Genomic DNA, 20,807 nt, shown 5'->3' on the forward strand with positions numbered 1-20,807 from the left:
TCAAGCGTTTATTAGAGTGTTGTGCACACTAAGTGCTCAAACACTACTGACTGATGGAGTCATCTCGCTTCTGAATTCAGAAAGGTTTTGACTTGAAATACCTCGTGTGCAAGAAACAAAAGCAGTGACTACAGGCAATCACTTTCTAGACTGTATGGAACTGTGCCTGAATGAAGACTCTTCTGAGGTTGAGAGCAAGGCTGCAAGCTAGAGGAATCTCTGATACCTAGATGGGAGGCTGATGTACATTTTTGCTTCAGAGATGGTCTCTGCTGCCTTACTAAAGTCCTGCTGCACCTCTACAAAAAGCCTGGGAGGCAGTTGCCACCGAGAGATCAGCAGGGCGTACTGCAATCAATCAATCATATTTACTAAGCACTTACTGTGTGCAGAGCACTGTACTAAGTCCTTAGGAGAGTACAACAGAGCAGAGTTAGTAGACACATTCCCTGGCCAAAATGAGCTTACAATCAAGAAAGGAGCGGCTCTTTTTGAGCAGAAGTTTCTGAAAGCTTGAGTGACAAGGAGGCAAAGGTGAAAAACATGACATTGCAAATGTGACAATCTTTTTTGTCTGCACAGTGCAGTAGGAACTTTCATATGCTTTCATAGGTGAATTGCACTATCAGTTGTGTCTTCTTTGAGTGAAGGATAACTATATACATATATTACACAGTTTTGATGACTAGTTCGCTACAAAACAACCCAAAGCTATAAGGTATCTTTTTTTCCTTCACTGTACCTACAGAAGTATTAAAATCCTATACATTATCTCTCCATAGTCCTTATGGAAGATTCAACCAGAGACCTGGATACCACTGCTAGGATACTCTTCCATTCCTCTGGAAAATTCTTCCAATTCCTCCAAAATCCTAGGGATAGTCATTCGAGAATTGCTGAAGGCAGATGATTGTGGGATACAATGCAACCTTGGAATAATAATTATGGCATTTGTTAAGCACTTACTATAGGCAAAGCACTGTTCTAAGTCTTGGGGAGAATACAAGGTGATCAGGTTGTCCCAATGGGGTTCACAGTCCTTAATTCCCCATTTTACAGATGAGGTAGCTGAGGGACAGAGAAGTTGTGACTTTCCCAAAGTCACACAGCTGACAAGCGGCTGAACAGGGATTTGAACCCATGACCTGACTTCCAAGCACGTGCTCTTTCCACTGAGCCATGCTGCTTAGCCACCTATGCAGTTGAAAAACTTTATTGGCAACACAGAGCTAAATGTTGTTGTAGACTTCTGTTACCTAGGCAGCATAGTGACTAATAATGCAATGCAATAATAATAACACAATAATAATGCAATTATAATAATAACGCACATGAAAGTAGAAAATCAAATCAAGAAGGCCAGCACACCCTTTGGGAAACTATCAGAGTGTGGTTCTAGGCTACAAATCAAACTAAAGGTATACAAGGTGAAGTGCTATCCAACCTCATCTATCCAACTCTATCCTCTCTCCCCTCATCTCTTACCCAATGCCTTGTCACCTATTTCATTGATAAAACTGAAATCATCAGATGTGATGTTCCTAAAGTCTCCCCGGCCCCTCTCCAGACCCTCCCTCTTCCTGCCCCTTCTTCGATTCTCACCTTCCCAGAAGTATCTCAAGAAGATCTCCTGCCTCCTCCCAGAAATCTATCCCCTTCACCTGAGCTTCCAACTCCAACCTTTCACACCGTATCAAAACGCTTGCACCTTGCCTCCTTCCCTCCCTGGCCACCATCTTCAACTGTTCACTTTCCCTTGTCCCCCACTACTTTCAAACATGCTAATGTATACCCTATCCTAAAAAGACCCCTCCACTGACCCCATGACACCCTCCAGTTATCATTCCTCTCTCAGCTCCTTGAATAAGTTGTCAACACCCAATACCTCCACTTCCTTTCCTCCAATTCTCTCCTTGACTATCTCCAGTCTGACTTCTACTCCCTTCACTCCATGAAAATTGCCTTCTCTAAGGTCACCAATAACCTTCTTCTTGTCAAATTCAATGGCCTCTAGTGCAGTTTAATTCTCTTTAACCTTTCAGTTGCCTTCCACACTCCACCACTCCCTTCTCCTGGAAACATCTAATTTTAGTTTCACTGACACTCTCCTCCTGGTTCTCCTCTTATCTCTCTGGCCTCTCCTTTTCAGTCTCCTTCTCTGCCTCTTATCTCCTTCTCTGCCTCTTACCCTCAACTTCAAGGTTTGGTTCTGGGTCCCCTTCCATTCTGCATCTACACTCTCTCCCTTGGAGACCTCATCCCCTCTCACAGCTTCAACTACAGTTTTTCTGTAGTTGAAATCAACCTCCCAAATCGACCTCCCCAGCCTTGACACCTTTCTTTCTCCGCAATCTCACATTTCCTCCTGCCTTCAGGACGCCGCTATGTGGATGTTACATGAACACCACAAACTTAACATATCCAAAACAAAACTTCTCCTACTCCCACCCAAATCCTGTCCTTCCGGACTTTCCTGTCACTGTAGACAACACCACTATTCTCCCTGACTCACAAGCCAGCAACCTTGGCATTATCCTTGATTCAGTCTCATTCAAACAGCACAATCCATCTGTCACAAAATCCTGTTGGCTCTACTTTCACAACATCAATAAAATCTGTCCTTTCCTCTCCATCCAAACTGCTACTACTCTGATCCAAGCACTTTAAGAAGCAGCGTGACTCAGTGGAAAGAGCCTGGGCTAGGGAGTCAGAGGTTATGGGTTCAAATCCCGGCTCTGCCACTAGTCAGCTGTGTGACTGTGGGCAAGTCACTTCACTTCTCTGTGCCTCAGTTACCTCATCTGTAAAATGGGGATTAAGGCTGTGAGCCTCACGTGGGACAACCTTTCATTCATTCATTCATTCAATAGTATTTATTGAGCGCTTACTATGTGCAGAGCACTGTACTAAGCGCTTGGGATGAACAGGTCGGCAACAGATAGAGACAGTCCCTGCCGTTTGACGGGCTTACAGTCTAATCGGGGGAGACGGACAGACAAGAACAATGGGACTAAACAGCGTCAAGGGGAAGAACATCTCGTAAAAACAATGGCAACTAAATAGAATCAAGGCGATGTACAATTCATTAACAAAATAAATAGGGTAACGAAAATATATACAGTTGAGCGGACGAGTACAGTGCTGTGGGGATGGGAAGGGAGAGGTGGAGGAGCAGAGGGAAAAGGGGAAAATGAGGCTTTAGCTGCGGAGAGGTAAAGGGGGGATGGCAGAGGGAGTAGAGGGGGAAGAGGAGCTCAATCTGGGAAGGCCTCTTGGAGGAGGTGATTTTTAAGTAAGGTTTTGAAGAGGGAAAGAGAATCAGTTTGGCGGAGGTGAGGAGGGAGGGCGTTCCAGGACCGCGGGAGGACGTGACCCAGGGGTCGACGGCGGGATAGGCGAGACCGAGGGACGGTGAGGAGGTGGGCGGCAGAGGAGCGGAGCGTGCGGGGTGGGCGGTAGAAAGAGAGAAGGGAGGAGAGGTAGGAATATCTACCCCAGCACTTAGAAGAGTGCTCTGCACATAGTAAGTGCTTAACAAATACCAACATTATTATTATATTCCAGCTTGAATATGGCAGCCGCCTTCTCACTGACCTTCAAGCCTCCAGTCTAAACTTAACTCTGCTGCTCAAACCAGTATGGCCTAGTGGAAAGGATATGGGCCTGGGAGTCAGAACACCTGTGTTCTAATCCCAGCTCAGACACTCATCTGCTGATTGACCCTGGGCAAGTCACTTGTCTGTTCCTCAGTTCCTTCATCTGCAAAATGGAGAATCAATACCTGTTCTCCCTCCTACTTAGACTGTGAGATGTCAAGTATCCACTCCAGTGTTTAGTAGTCCAGCACTTAGAACATTGCTTGGCACATAGTCAACACTTAACAAATATCATTATTATTATTATTACAGTGCCTGGCACCTAGCAAGTGCTTAACAAATGCCACAATTATTAGATCATTTTTTTTCTATAAAAAACTCCTCAGTTCACATCTCCCCACTCTCAGAAATCTCCAATGGTTACCCATCCATCTCTGCGTTATCGATCTATCAATCAGAGGTATTCACTGAGAGCTTACTCTGTGCATAATACTGTCCTATGCTCTTGGGAGGGTACAACAGAGTTGGTAGACACTTTCCCTTCCCACACTGTGCTTACAGTCTAGAGGACAAGTTGGACATTAAAATAAATTAAGGATATGTACGTAAATGCTGGGCGGGGGGTAAATATCAAGTGTTCTAGGGGTTCAGATTCAAATGCAAAAGCAAAGAGGAAGAAATAAACATTTTAAGAATACAGGAGAACAAAATATCATACAAGGCTACAACCCAGATGAAAACGACATCAATTAACACAGATAAATCAGCAAAACACACTATAATCAAGGAAGGAACAGTTCTTTCTAGGGGAAATTTTATAAGGATTGAAAGACAAGGAGGCAAGCAGCACTAGGCACTGCGAACAACAAACATGACAGTATCACAAGGGTCAGTCTTTGTGTGTGCAAAGTGCAATCAGGACTGTGGGTCTCACATGGCCTTCTCTCTCTCTCTCTCTCTCTCTCTCTCTCTCTCTCTCTCTCTCTCTCTCTCTCTCTCACACACACACACAAATTCCACTTCCGTCTTTTCAGCCCCACACACCCCCAAATATTAATTTCGTCTTCACAACATCAGTGGCATCTCTTTTTGAAAACAAAGGACAAATGTGTATATATGCTTTACAATTAAGACCAAATAAATACACCTACAACACACTAGCCCAAAGATAGCAGTAAATCCTAATCCACCAAAGTACTCAAAAATAAATTTAAAACAGCATCCATTCTTCTCTTAGGCTTCATTAAATGTTTGTTCAACATAGGTGAAATACAAAATGATTCTCCAGCCACCTTTATCTGGGACAAAAGAAAAAGCACTAACATGCTATCTTTCCTTTGTTCTGAAAGTGCAGTTTCTCCAAGAAGAGCCAAACAAAAGCTATATCTGAATACATTTTAGAGCTATGCTATGGTGTTTTGTAATCACTTGGTATAGGATATTGCCAAGTGTATTGTAAGCACTTCACGAAATGTTCATAATAATAACAGTAATAGTAAATTTAAATTCATTATTTTTATGGGCAGTGAAGTTTAAAGCCAAGCTCCTTTCTGCTTTCATTCCGGGCCCCAGTACAGAACTTTTTAACATTCCCTGCATTTGCCTGGACGAATCAGTACCCTTTCCAAAGGTGCCTAATGCTTTCATAATTTCTTCCAGGGAAAAATCTGATTTAATTACCCTTCAATTTCCACCTGGACAGGAGACCAGAGAGAAAATTCTTAACTAGGAAATGCAAATTTGAAATTTGAAAGCAGGAACTGTTAATTCTAATGAACTCAAAGAAAGCTAGGCTAACTTAAGATCATATAGGTATGTACTAAATCGGCTTTATTGCTCACCCTTAAGGGATTTATCACATTTATGGCCCTGAGGAGGGGTAGGGGACATGTGTTATCTCATCTCTTGACAAACTCCTTTAGCTATTCTTTCAGCAACAATTTCAAGGCTCCTATTATCAAAAGGATAATTCAAGGCTCACTCTGTACAAATAAAAGGAACATGCACATAGGATAATTCTCCATTCATGAAAAAACACTTTTGATGTGGTTTGACAACTATGGTACTTCAAGGAATTAAATGTGAATCTGGAGAATAAATGTGGAAAATTTTAACGTGAATTTGCACAGTAAGTCAGTAAATGGCTTGATTTTTTTCCATTAAGCACAAGTACAAGTTGCTAAATGGAGGGTGTCGCTCGCAATTATAGAATGAAGGACTTGGAGAGGGAGAGAGAAAATAATGTTATTTTCAATCTGATCCAGTTTGCCCCCTTTTGACTACTCATTTTTCCTACATGATTAAAGATCTTTTGAAGTATTTATTTAAAATACCAAAGAGGGATATAACAAATCTAATTATGTCTTGAGCATATTCTGTGCTACTCTTACTCTTTAATGGCACCTCTTATTAATTATTGCTGATCTTCAATGTTCGCCCAAGGCTACTCCTTAATGTTTTAGCAAACAGCGTATAACCATTCTCCCTAACCTCTTTTGCAGTGAACAAAAGCTATAAATTTTCTTCAAGACAGCTTTTGTAGTTCAGTTAGATTCAAGGTCATTTCAAGGCTTTTAATTAGTAACTAGGATTTGAGGGCTCCTGCTCTCACTACATTGAGAGAGGATGTGCAGCTGACTTTCTTAGTAAAAGAACAGTACAAAGAGGGCACATTGCAAGCAGCAAGTTCACTGGCCAAGTGAGCACAGACTGAGAGTGATTTTTTTTCCTTTGTATTTATTCTCTGAAAAACTTCTAAACACAGAATATACTCCCAATTATTCTCCAGCTAAGACTGTCAATCAGAATTCTGTGGCCAAAATTCCAATATATTCAAATTTCTCCAGATTTGACGCTTCAACTTAAGATACTGCAATCAGTCCTGTAATGAAAATAGCTGAGATTCCAAATACCCTTCAAATTTGCATGCTATCTATTTAAAATCAAATTAAACCACATGGGAGAGACTGGATGGTAGCCTGCCCTAGATGGAAAGTCGAATCATATTGTGAACTACAAAAACCAATAAAAAACTTCATTCTGCACATTTTATCATACTCAAAATTTCAAATCCTAGATTAATACTAGACGACAATCACAGCAGCAGTTTTATAGACAACTGTCATTTACCATTGATGAAGGGGGGAAAAATAAAACCCTAAGCTCTCTGGAGGAGGCCAGAAATGGCCTCTTGTCTTTACTACCTACTCTCAACAATTACCCACAGCAAGACTGACAGCAGCCTTGGAGCAAACCATGGAGGCTGCTCTCTCTCAGCTGGAGGGAACAGGGGCCAAGTCGTGTGGGAGGGATGGGCAGGAGCTCAAAGAGAGACATGGGACAAAAGACTCTGGAAAACAATATAACCCAAATCTTCATTTGGGACAGGATCTCCCCACAGAAGGGGAGGGGGAGACGAAACACACACAAGTCATATTGCCTCAATCTCTCTGCACAGATTTATCTCCTAGGTATTTATAGGATATCTAAAACATGTACACAATTTCTAAAGATTGAAGATACACCTTAACGGTAAAAGTGCCATGAGGAAATCCTTAGAACACTAACATATTTCTCACTATATTAAACACAACAACACACTAGTCAATTGGGCCCACATAGAGACTCCAAATAAACCAATACCCATATGAAGACCCCAGGAAGCTCTTCTTAGGCTATAGACAGTGAGGCCCTAGGTTGACCCAAAATTGTCACATTTATAAAAATCAAACTGACAAATGCATATGAGCCCTCAGTGCTTAATTCATCCATGGGGTCTTCAATATAGCTCTGGAAATGTTTTCCCAGCAGCATTCCTTATCAGGGTTCCTTTTTTTTTTTAATGGTATTTGTTGAGCAATTACTATGTGCCAGACACTGTACTAAGCACTGGGGTAGATACAAGCTAATCAGATTGAATACAGTCCATGTCCCACATGGGGCTCCCCTTCTTAATCCCTATTTTACAGATGAGGTAACTGAGGTGTATATAGAAGTTAAGTGACTTGCCCAAAGTCACATAACAGACAAGTCGGGGAACCAGGATGGGAACCCAGGTCCTTCTGACACCCAGGCCTATGCTCTATCCACTAAGCCATACTGCTTCTAGATGCTCTTGCACCCTTGGGTAGTTGACTTGAAGCCAAGCATAAGGTTCTCCTGTTTGGTTCTACAAAGACATGTATGAGCCCTTATGATTTCTGCAATATTCAGATCTTGGGCTAGGTTTGCTACTTTTTTTCAGTAATACACCAAATTCATATCATCAGTCCTGTGACTGGCACTGTGCAGATGTCATACAATAAAAATGTTTTGAGAAGCCCAGTTTCATGGTTTTTAAATCCACCTGAACCAAAGGCAATCAATTAGCTCTGAATTTGTGCCAGGCCAGCTGATTTGATTTGTCATCTTGAAAAATATTTTTTTGCAGGAAAAGTGATTATAATTTACCCACATTATGTGATTGATTATGTTCTGGCCTCTAAAAGGTTGATTGGTTTCCTGGTGCCAAGAAAATGATTGATGAATATTTCAGTCATAGCCTTCTTCCTCTACTGCCTCCCCCTTCCTGCTGGGTTTTCCTTTTACAGGTCTGAAACATTAGTTCTCTTCGCTCTAGCCTCCCTCTTCCTGCTGAGTATCCCTTTTAAAGGTCTGAAACCCTCAAGATTTCCTTTCTCTTATGCCATTTTTTCTTTAATGGACTCTGAGTTTTCAAATGTAGGATGTTTAACCTTAAGAGACTAGTTTCTCTTCAGGATGTTGAGGAGGTTCCATTCTCTTCAGGATGGTGAGGGAATTATGCACATAAAATTCCCTTAACAGGGAATAACAAAGAACCCAGAATTTTACAACAGTCCCTGAAATTATAGTAGGTAGGAAGGGGGGGGGGAGGGAAATGTCAAGAAAGGCAGTGAAAAGTGAGTATATAAAACATCATGGCAAACTGGTAGCAAAGCATTTCAACTGCAGATTAATGAAAGATCAGAGCACTAAACCATCTCCCTGAAGCAGTTTTAAAGGAAGTGGAGTTTTCTCTCAAATACGGGTCAAACCAGAAGTTGAGATTTGGGGCTCATAGGCCAACTTTTCCAACCTTGTTTCTATCACCATCACTGGACATCCCAGGGATTGAATTATCCGGTTTGTAAAATGGTTCAAATCATGGGCTTAAATATTTTACTGACATTTGACTCAAAATTCCAAGCAAATAAAGGTCAGCATTCCTTCAAAGCCCAGAAATAGCATTCCCTTCCTGGACCATGTAGACCTTCTCCACTGAGCTGTCATTAACTGAGCCAGAGGCCTGGAAGGGAGTCAAAAGTAACACTGTCCAAATCCCCTGGCTGCTGCACCAGTGGATGCTGTTGTATCACTAATAAATGTCTGCAAAGACCTGTGAGATTCCTGAAGGACCCAAAACACCTTCTCTTCTTGGGTTCCCCAGGAAATATGCTTTGGACCTTTGGTTCATGGGCTACAGTTGTGCTGATACATCTGGCGTAGCTAAAACAGGGGAGGTCGATAAAAATACTTTTCAAAATGAGGATATGCATATGTACCAGAAATTAGTTTTCTCCCAACAAAAATATCTGGGCTTCAGCTAATTAAACATAACCTTCCTTTGAATTCAGGTCCTTTGTGCAAAAATTCCTCCTGAACCTATTCCCAACTGATAGAAGACTTGGGATAATACTGTAGCGCTTTCTGTGGGGTGCCATTAATTTACTGAGCAGAAAATAAGTCTCGGGGTGAATGCAGATTCTGGAAAATTCCAGGATGGCTGGGCCAGACTGCCTGGGTTAGATCTGATGGAGATGAGGAAGAAGAATCAGCCCTTTTGTCAGAGGGTGAAAGCTCCTAAGATTTTATTAGTTTATCCCCTTTATATTTACTAGTTTTAAGTAGTTATCACTAAATACTAGCTAAAATAAAAAAGAATAATTTAGGGATTAACCAGAAATTTGAAATGTAATCACAACAGTAAATTACCTTCAGACTTTCTTCCCCATAAATGAGAATATCCACCCACGACCAAACAAATTAAAGAAAAAAAAATTCAAGAGTTCTTGGCAATCCAGGACCCTAAGGAATGAAGCCCCAGCACCTCACTGTCCTTAATCACATACCAGGCTTAGTTTTAAGTTTGGATCCTGTAACTCCTCCTTTTTGTTATTCACATTGTTATGCAACATTTCTTTAGTTTACTAACTTACTGTGGAATGACCCCTCCCTAGCAACTGCCCTATGGGATAATCCCTAACTCCTTAAAGTAACTGATTTACACTAAAATGTTATTCACACTGCAAAAAGGAATTCACAAAAGCTCAACTGAAATGCTGCTTTTATGAGTTGAGATTTCTTTTTTTTTTAATTAGTAAAAAACCTGATTTCAAGTCATACCTAGCTTCAAACTGACAGTGCCTAAATTTCATTTTTTAAATAGTAAAACAAGACTACTTAATGGAGAAGAAATACTTTTAAATCCCCTACAAGGAAAGCTTGTTGTATAAAGATAGTTGTAAAAGTTCACTTGTTGTGAATATTTACTGCAATTCATAGTCCAGTAAAATTTTTGCTAACTAAACAATTTCCCCAATTCTAAACTCGTATGTGGGACACAATAATTTGGTTGGTCATAGGCCCCAAGAAGGAAATTGAGAGGCTTAGCGTAACCACCAAGTTTCAATGTATAGGTAGCAGATCTTTAAATGCATTTAGTAAGGGGAGAAGAGCCACAATAATATTTGACTTGATTCTAACAAAAATATCACAAATCATTTTTCAACTAGTTCCAGTCTAGAAACAAAAGCAGTATTAATCACTTACAAGTGCTAGAAAGATTCCATATTCCTCTTAAAAATATCATTCATATTTTTTCCTCCTCTTGCCCTCACTGCAGATGTAGAACTAAAGCAACTGAATGATAGGTTGGTCAAATAGATTGAATGCAAGGGATCTTCAATTAATCCAATAATTTGTAATTTTTTCTTAGAATTAATCATACCTTCAACCACCTTGTGTAGCAAACATGAAATAGCCTCAAAAGGTTAAACGGAGTCATGTTAAAAAGCGAAAAATCCCTCACCGTATGATTTTGCTATCCAATAAGGCCACTTAAAATGGCTCTGAAAAGGAAAATTATCATCACCTAATCAACTGTGCATTGTTGCTTAGTTAACAGCTCAAGGGTTAGGGAATAGGGACGTGGAGAAGGTAGGAAGGACTCCCTGACCAAATTCCTTCCTGACCCCTATATCGTTTATTTAAGCCCTGAAGCCAAACGCTTTTTAATTTAATAGTAAAATGGGGGTGAGAACTGGAGCCCAAGCAGAAAGCAATAAAGCTATCAGAACTGACAGATTCTATATAGCACTCTTCCTGTGGGGCGGAGCTTGTCATTCATTTCTTCACATCCAAATGGCGAGAATTCTCCAGTATAGAGTTCAGAAAAAACCCCAAGTTTATCTATGAAAACAGTGCTAATCATTTGAACAGATACTTGGGCTAGGGATTTCTTTTAGGAGGACCACCACCACAGATCAAGAGGACTCTGGGTAATCTCTGTAATAATCACCTCTAACACTACATCCTCATCCATGAAGACCAGGAAGGCAACATCAGAAATCACCATTCTGGTTTAAACTACCCACTGAGGCTTTATCTTCGGTAAGTCAAACTAAATTTCCTAATTTCTCTCAAGAATACATAGCAAGTCACAGGTCGGATATCTGGTTTCAGCAACATTACGCCTGCCAGCTGACACATGAACAGTACATAAAGTAAGCATCCCACTAACCTCAATGTCTCAGTCCAGAAAATAGAAATATATACTACTACTGCCATCTGTGGTTTCTGCTTGAATAGCTCCCATAATTTAAAAATAACTGACGAACTGTGAATAGGTCCCAGGGGTTCACCATCGGAAGATTTTTTTTTTTTTTACGAGGATCATCTTAGATATTACCCCTTGGATATTCGACACAATACACAAGCCATATCCTAACTGCAGCATTTCTTCACTACGATCCAAAAGAAATTTGTTTTAAATGAATTACATTTACCCCCCCCCACCTGTCAAGACGATTCTTACAAGAATCCCGTTTATTTATTCAAAAAAGTTTAATGCCTGATGATTTTCAAAACATTTTATTTTCTGTCATTCACTCTCTCCAATGACAATCGCTCTAACTCTAGCTTGGGGGATCAAAAGGTTTTTGTGTAGCTGGGGGTGGGGAAAAGGCAATTCAACTCTCCAGCAACCAGCAAGGAACCCATCCCACTCCTCATGTAAATCACTGCTAATTAGAATTGCCAGGTTACACCACTAAAGGCTTTTTAAAATAATCATTTTATCAAGAGGATCAACTCTTTTCTCAACCCGGCAAAAGGTGCTGTTTAATATCCAGGGGAGATGGCTGGAAGACATTTAAGAAATAATTTGGAAGATACCAATGAACTCATCACGTAAACCGTTTAGTTATTTATAAAAGGTATTGAAAAATTTGTTCCTAGTGTGGGTTAGTCTCTACTACCCACCAAGCTTTCTCCCTTCCCTACTTTACCCTTATGCCTTTCAACTTTAAATCATGCTTCAGAAATTATATAATTTAAGCAAAGTATTTGAATAAAATTCAATTCCCCTATCATGTTTTCTTGCCCATCAAGCTTGTGTTGGATACAAAAGGCCTAACTGTCCCTCCAAGATATATTTCTGAACCTGGATTTTAAGATTTAGCCCTGTTGAATTTGGGTTTTCAACTGAGCAGCAATCTACCACTTTAAATAATCCTTGTCAGAAAAAGGATAGAGAGAGAGAGGAAGAGTGCTACTTAAATAGTTTATTACTAGTGGTGGTTTTCCCAATTTTTTGCCCTTTTTTGGGTAATTCCTTCATATTCCTAGGGATCCAAAAGTCTACCTAAAGGCCCAGCTATTTGAAGGGGCTAGTTCCCCCCTTCAAAACCCTATTTTCCCCCTTTCAAAACCCTACTGAAAGCTCTCCTCCTCCAGGAGGCCTTCCCAAACTGAGCCCCCCTTTTCCTCTGCTCCTCCTCTCCTCCCCATCCCTCCAACTCCCTCCCTCTGCTCTACCCACCTCCCTGCCCCACAGCACTTGTGTATATGTGTACATATTTATTATTCTATTTATTTTATTAATGATGTGTATATAGCTATAATTCTATTTATTTAGACTGATGCTATTGATGCCTGTCTACTTGTTTTGTTTTCTGTCTCCCCCCTTCTGGACTGTGACCCTGTTGTTGAGTCGGGTTTGTCTCTACTTGTTGCTGAATTGTACTCCCAAGCGTTTAGTACAGTACTCTGCACACAGTAAGCCCTCAATAAATATAACTGAATGAATAAATGAATGCAAGGATGAAGATGTGAAGCTGATACGGGAAAATATTTTAAAACAAGCCAGCTTGAATCTAAATAATACCAATTAAATTTCACAGCAACCAACAAAATGGGCCAGTTATATCAGGCTGAACTTTGAGAAAGTTGCATCAAAACGCTTCATTTCATCAAATGTAAACAATTTCAGGAGAGTTGGGAATTAAGACAAGTCAAAATATTATTTTCTTTGAAACTCTGGAATGAGTTCCTCTATGTTCCCCACTCCCTTCCCCCTCATCCACCCACCTTTAGCCTTCATTCATAAAACTGGAATGGGTTTACCAATCTTTTGTTCATGTAATTTCAATATAAAGACAAGCTTCCTAACAATGGGAGCTAATAGAAAGGAATCTACCAGAACAAGTGGACACCCAAACCCTTAAAATACTAGCGAAACTTTAACACTATTATGAGCCCAATTCTGTGATGCAATGGAGGCAGAGGGGGAGACTTAACGAGTTATGTAACTCAACTAGGAACAATAAAATTAAAGTTGAGAAGGATGCTTTCCATTTAGTGGCCAGATAGGAAGAGCAAAATGTCTTGAGAGCAAAGAGTCACCTCTGCATTCTTGAGAGTGTCTTAAAATGCAAATTTGTCACAGAAATGTAGTTAGGGGATTTAAGTTTTTACTCAGTGCCAAGCACAGTGCTAAACCCTGGGTGACTACAAACATCACAAACCAGACCAATTTAAATTAAACCTTCATAGTAAACCTTGTAAGTGCTAACCAAATACCCAACATGAATCTAAAAGTGTAAATCTGCAGTCTCAATATATCACGTCTCTCTAATGATCTTTGCCAAAAACTCTTCTGCAAAATGGGGATTGAGACTTTGCCCCATGGGGGGACTGTGTCCAACTGGATTTGCTTGTATCCACCCCAGTGCTTATTACAGTACCTGGCACATAATAAACACTTAAAATACCACAATTTTTATTATTACTACTAATTATGTAATCTTACTTCTGAAATAGTTTTTCTATCCAAATCTAGTGATAGAGAATGCACAATCAGATAGCTTAGTTCAGTAAATCTGAGCCAACACACACAGAAAAAATTGGTAGTGATCTTTTTCCACAGTTAGGCTTTCCTTGTAACTCTTGCCCCCCAACCCCCACTGGCTTTGTTCCCCCACCGGCTGTTTTGAAACCCAGTGTCAGCATTTTACATATTTTACTGCAAGCAGAAAAAACTAAAAGGCTATTAGGCCATCCATCTAAACCACTGCATAACTGCTCTTGCTGGAAGAATCTGCTGCATTAGAATAAACTACTGCTCATACCTAACAGCATCATTTCCAAACTCAATCTCTCATCACCATTCAGTCTGGTCAGGGCTTTCAAACATCATTCAAAATACACTTTACCTCTAGATTGAAGAGTCTTGCAATTCTGTTTGGGCTAATGAGCCATGGGAAAATGATTCATTTATTTTCAGTGTTCCCCACGATACAATGTATTTGTGTGGGGGAGGTGGGGGAGAGAGGAAAATTGTGTAAATACAACTTACCCACTAGTTGGTAAACTTTTATAATTCTTCCCAAAGTATAATTATTTATTCCTTATCATTTGAAGATGTATTAAAATTAGTTCCAAGTGGTTAATCATATTCAGTTTAAAGCACTTTGCAACTACTAAAAAGTCTCACCAAATAGAGTAACCAAAAATAACTTAGCCCAGAGTGAGAGTCTTGTTCTTCAGAAAATCAAAAGGTGAGAAATTGGGTCAAAAAGTTTGACTATATGTTCAACAGAAAATATTTTTCCAGTCCATATAAATCATCCCTGGAAGGGTACTGGTTCAGCGAAAGGCAGAGAGTCCTTTTTCCAGACTTCACTGCTACCTAATATAGTTTCCTGTTGGAAAGGAATTTCTAAAACTCTAACGTAGCTTTATTTTCCAAGTCGGACTTCAGCCTTTAACAAATTAACTCATCCTTTTATAAACATATATTTTATATGGATTGCTTCCGAAAGCTAATGGTAATTCAAAACCTCTTTTTTTATTACACTGCAGGAAATCCGTTAATAGGACAATAACCCAGCACCTCCAATCACTGCTTAAGTACAGCTTAATTTGTAATGCAGGAGGGAACTAAAAAGCAAAAACAACTTCTTGCCATAGAAAATGTGTGGCATGAACTTTCCCTTTTAACTAAGTTATGATCTTACCTTGGAGAAATTCAGTTGAGTACTGTATCTCTGGGGAACTTTAGTTAGAACTTTACCTCTAATGGAGAACAATGAAATGATCATGCAGCTGAACATGATCCCTTCCTCCATGTGTTCGAGCAACAGATTTTCCCAATTTTTACTGAGCAAAAGCTGTGGTGAGCTAAAGTCATACGGATACCAAACATTCAAGCACTGTTAAGTTACAATGGGATGATCGCTGGCATTTAAAAGTGGTTCTGAAAAACTGAGGAAGAGAAAGAGGAATGGAAGACTTCGTTTAGGATTGAAAACCGCCATTATGTTTCTTTAAAACCTAGCGATGAATAATTGATGCTCTCTATGCTGTTCCTGGCCATAGTATTACTATTAAGTAGAAGTGAAAATGAGCTGAGTGAGACGCCTCCATTTACGGATAGTGGATTCAAACATGAACATGAAGTACCTGTATCTCAGAGTCAGTTCAACCCAAAGGGGAGGCTGGGGAACTGGGAAGAACTCATATTCAGTGGCATTTTAATAAATACCTACTAAAGAATGAACAACCTTCACTCAGACAATTCTAAAGTCAGAACTAAAGAATCCTTTGTTCAGGAAAGACCTTCCCTGTCCTAACTGAATTCCGGATTCCTTTCCCCTTGGTCAGGAGGTTTTACTGATCCCGAGCAAGTCTCAAATTCAGAAAAACCTGTCCCAGGAGAGGCCACACTAACCTTCCACGGATACAGACCCAAACAAAATCCCCCTCCCCCTTGTGCACATGTCCCAAATCATTCATATCTAAGAGGCGGAGGTGGCTGCGCGCTAATGAAGCTTCTGAAAACTTCCCTAGAATACTTTTACACATGAACCACATATTAATTTCAGTTACCATAAACTCCTTTCCTCATTCACTCTCTTAACCAATGCACAATTAAACCAATGAACAACGAATAAAGAAGGTTTCCGGCCTTTAGATTTCAGCTAAAAGTACTCAATAGCCAACACCCCCTTCCATTTCTGAACGATCAACTGGGCAAATGCCCAACGGTCAGTCATTTTCATACAACACACCTCAATGTGCAAATCCTCCTTTTGATACAACATCAATCAATCATTTGTTGAGTGCTTACTGTGTGCACAGCACTTTCCTTGGGAGACTGAGTAGGACAGGGTTAGTAGACATGATCCCTGGCCTCTAAGAGTTTATAATCTGCCCATGACTCGATGTACCCAGCCCCACTCAAATCAAATGCCGGATTTAGAAATGTCTTGTTAAAGCGGTCATTCCAACGTCTGTCCAGTGCTGGAGGATATTCAGGGGATGGGATCACCAGGGTTAGCATTCCTAGCTCTTTGCTCTAAACCCCGGTTAGTTTTCCTCAAGCAGTTGGAGGCTTATACAGACACCCAAAAGTGGTTGGAGGTTTTTAAAGCCATCCCCCTCCCCAGCCCCCACGCAGGACCCTGCTCTTTATTCTGAAATCCATACTGGATAGGTAAAAGGTGGGGAGCCCCAACAAATAAATAAATACGCGGGTGCCACTCCAGCATCTGCTACGGTCCCGTCCCCGGAGCATCCTTTGTAATTCAGGTCTCTGGTGCTATTGCTCGGGCTAATTGCTCCAGGGCGCTTTTCAAGTTCAAAAGTTCACCTTTTACGACCTCACAAAGGCTTCTTACGCGTTCCCAATAAAAACATTCCCGTTGCAAACACCAAGCGGAGAACTATCAAACGGAGAGTCACAAAACCTTCCCTCGGCTGGCCGCTGCCCCCCTGCCAGGCCCACCCCCGGGGAGGGGGAAAAGAGGAAGGCTTCCCGGAGGCCGAGGCCCAGGTGGGGTGCCTGGCGACACAGAGCTGCGGGTGGGCCACCACCCCGGCTCGGTGGGCGAGTCGAGGGCCCTGACCCAGGGTGGGGGTGGCATGGGGGGCAAGGGGAGGTATATCTCCTTGATACTATTTATCTTGATGATGTCTTGTTTTTGTTTTGCTTTGCTGTCTGCCTCCCCCGTTCAGACTGTGAGCCCGTCACTGGGCAGGGATGGTCTCTATCTGTTGCCCAAATTGTCCCTTCCAAGCGCTTAGTGCAGTGCTCAGCACATAGTAAGCGCTCAGTAACTACTACTGAATGAATGGTCAGGGATGGTCTCTATCTGTTGCCCAATTGTCCATTCCAAGCGCTTATCACAGTGCTCTGCCCATAGTAAGCGCTCAATAAATACGAATGAATGAATGAAAGGCCGGAGAGAGGCTGCGGCCTGGAGGTGGAGGGGGAGACAAGGGTCGGGCCCTGGGGGAGGGGTCGAGAGGGGGTAGGGAGAGAACCGATGTGGGCAGGGACTGTCCCTCTCTACTGCTGGATGGCACTTTCCCAAGCGCTTAGTATTCACTCAAACATATTTACTGAGCGCTTACTCTGTGCAGAGCACTGGACTAAGCGCTTGGAATGGACAGTTCGGCAACAGAGACAATCCCTGACCATTCATTCATTCAATAGTATTTATTGAGCGCTTACTATGCGCAGAGCACTGGACTAAGCGCTTGGAATGTACAATTGGGCAACAGAGAGACCATCCCTGACCATTCATCCATTCAATAGTATCTACTGAGCGCTTACTATGTGCAGAGCACTGCACTAAGCGCTTGGAATGTCCAACTGGGCAACAGATAGAGACCATCCCTGCCCAATGATGGGCTCCCGATCTAAACGGGGGAGCCAGACAGCAAAGCAAAAGAGAACAAAACAAAACAAGACAACATCATCAAGATAAAGCGAATCAGGGGGAGATAATACACTTCATTAACAAAATAAATAGGGTATAGAATAACAGAATATAGAATAACAGAAAATAGAGTAACAGAACATAGAGTAACAGAACATAGAATAACAGAACATAGAATAACAGAACATAGAATAACAGAACATAGAATAAAATACAGAATAACAGAATATGGAATAACAAAATATAGAATAAAATATAGAAGAACAAAATATAGAAGAACAAAATATAGAATAACAAAATATAGAACAACAGAATACAAACCCCCGATTAGACTGTAAGCCCGTCAAAGGGCAGGGACTGTTCTCTATCTGTTACCGATCTGTCCATTCCAAGCGCTTAGTCCAGTGCTCTGCACAGAGTAAGCGCTCAATAAATACTACTGAATGAAAGAAATAAGCACAGTGCTCTGCACAGGGATGAAACCGGAATGAACGCCTGCAGGCCCCGGGACCGGCGGCGGGGAGGGAGAGGAGCAAGGCTGGAGGGGTCATTCATTCATTCATTCAATAGTATTTCCTGAGCGCTTACCATGTGCAGAGCACTGGACTAAGCGCTTGGAATGGACAATTGGGCACCAGATAGAGACGACCCCTGCCCACCGACGGGCTCAGAATCTAATCGTTCGTTTAGACCGGGGGCCCGTTGCCCGATCGGACGTTCCGAGCGCTTAGTCCAGCGCTCTGCACGTAGGAGGCGCTCACTAAGTGCCCCCGCGGGCCCAGGGTGGGGAGGGGGGAGGGGTCAGACCGGAAGGGCTATGGGGGAGCCGCCCCCGCTGGTGACCCACCGTTGCGCGGGGCCGGCGGAGGAGCGGCGGGCGGCTCGGGGGACTCGGAGGAGCCACCGCCGTTGGCCGGTGGCTCCTCCCGCTCCATGGGGCCGCGCTCAGGGCCGGCGCGGGGTTCGCTGCTCCGCCATGGCCGGGCCGGCGGAGGCGGCGGACATCACCGCCGCGGCTGCTGCTCCTGCTGTCATCCCCCGGCTCCCGACCGGCCGCGCCGCCCGCTCCCCGACCCTCAGCACCGGCCAGCTCCCTCCTCCTACGTCATCACGCACACAGCGCGCCGCCCCCCCGCGCGGGGCACGACGGGACTTGTAGTCCCTGCGGACGCCACCAACGAGCGCCGTAGGGGAGCCCCCAAAACACCACAGTCCTCGCCCTGAGGCCCGCGCACGGGCAAAGCGCGGATCGGAAGCGACTTCTTCTCTTCCAATGATTTAAGTGTCCTGAATCCTTCATCCTCCTTAGGGATCCGTGGATCTCGGGGGGTTACAGGGAGTCCCCCCCCTCCTGACGAATGGACTCTTCCAGGAGGGGGCCGATCACCGCCCCCTCGCCCGCTTCTCCACGTGGCCCCGGGAGGAGGGGCCTGGAGGGAGTGTGGCCAACTGAAAGAGAAAAAGGAAAATAAAAAGAGTCATCAACTTCATGAAATTGTCTTTGAGCTCATCAGTGTGGGCAGCGATGTCATAATAATAATAATGTTGGTATTTATTAAGCCCTTACTATGTGCAGAGCACTGTTCTAAGCGCTGGGATATACAGGGTCATCAGGTTGTCCCACGTGAGGCTCACAGTCTTCATCCCCATTCTACAGATGAGGTAACTGAGGCCCAGAGAAGTGAAGTGACTTGCCCACAGTCACACAGCTGACAAGTGGCAGAGTCGGCATTCGAACTCATGACCTCTGACTCCCAAGCCCGGGCTCTTTCCACTGAGCCACGCAGCTTTTCTTGTCATAATAATAATGTTGGTATTTGTTAAGCGCTTACTATGTGCAGAGCACTATTCTAAGCGCTGGGGTAGACACAGGGGAATCAGGTTGTCCTACGTGGGGCTCACAGTCTTCATCCCCATTCTACAGATGAGGTAACTGAGGCCCAGAGAAGTGAAGTGACTTGCCCACAGTCACACAGCTGACAAGTGGCAGAGTCGGCATTCGAACTCATGACCTCTGACTCCCTAGCCCGGGCTCTTTCCACTGAGCCACACTGCTTCTCTTGTCATAATAATAATGTTGGTATTTGTTAAGCGCTTACTATGTGCAGAGCACTGTTGTAAGTGCTGGGATATACAGAGTCATCAGGTTGTCCCACATGAGGCTCACAGTCTTAATCCCCATTCTACAGAGGAGGTAACTGAGGCCCAGAGAAGTGAAGTGACTTGCCCACAGTCACACAGCTGACAACTGGCAGAGTTGGCATTTGAACTCATGACCTCTGACTCCCAAGCCTGGGCTCTTTCCACTGAGCCACCTGCTTCTCTTGTCATGTCAATGTCATGACAGTGAACTTTTGGCTTCAACCGGGAAAGGACGGGACAAGGGAACCCTGATTTCAGCAGGCTTTAGACCCCCAGATCTAGAATTATCACTATTATTATTATCACATTTGTCAAGATTATCATTATTATTATTCTCATATTCGTCAGGCGCTTACTATGGGCCAGGATGGACATTAGGGAGAGGTTCTGGGGGTTGCAGGCTTTAGGCAACCAGATCTAGAATTATTATTCTTGTTATATTTGTCAAGCGCTTACTATGTGCCAGGATGGACATTAGGGAGAGGTTGTGGCAGTTGCAGGCTTTAGACAACCAGATCTAGGATTATTATTCTTATTATATTTGTCAAGCAGTTATTATGTGCCAGAATGGACACTGGGGAGAGGTTTTGGGGGTTGCAGGCTTTAGACAACCAGAGCTAGATTATCATTATCACATTTGCCAGGATTATCATCATTATTATTATTATTATCATATTTGTCAAGTGCTTACTATGTGCCAGGATGGACATTAGGGAGAGGTTCTGGGGGTTGCAGGTTTTAGACAACCAGATCTACGGTTATTATTCTTATTATATTTGTCAAGCACTTA

At 42.6% G+C, this 20,807-nt stretch overlaps 1 protein-coding gene across 1 annotated transcript in view; it reads right to left on the reverse strand.

The window, feature by feature from the left end:
- Nucleotides 1-19,275, reverse strand: part of NR6A1 (nuclear receptor subfamily 6 group A member 1) — a 201,397-nt gene extending 182,122 nt beyond the window's left edge. Inside the window, exon 1 of the mRNA XM_029062611.2 lies at nucleotides 18,723-19,275. Coding sequence (XP_028918444.1) covers nucleotides 18,723-18,810 — 88 coding nt within the window. The 5' untranslated portion in view covers nucleotides 18,811-19,275. The remainder of the gene's footprint in view (nucleotides 1-18,722) is intronic.
- Between the last annotated feature and the right edge of the window lie 1,532 nt (nucleotides 19,276-20,807).

The sequence above is a fragment of the Ornithorhynchus anatinus genome, chromosome 4 (assembly GCF_004115215.2).
Source record: "Ornithorhynchus anatinus isolate Pmale09 chromosome 4, mOrnAna1.pri.v4, whole genome shotgun sequence".
Classification (NCBI taxonomy): domain Eukaryota; kingdom Metazoa; phylum Chordata; class Mammalia; order Monotremata; family Ornithorhynchidae; genus Ornithorhynchus; species Ornithorhynchus anatinus.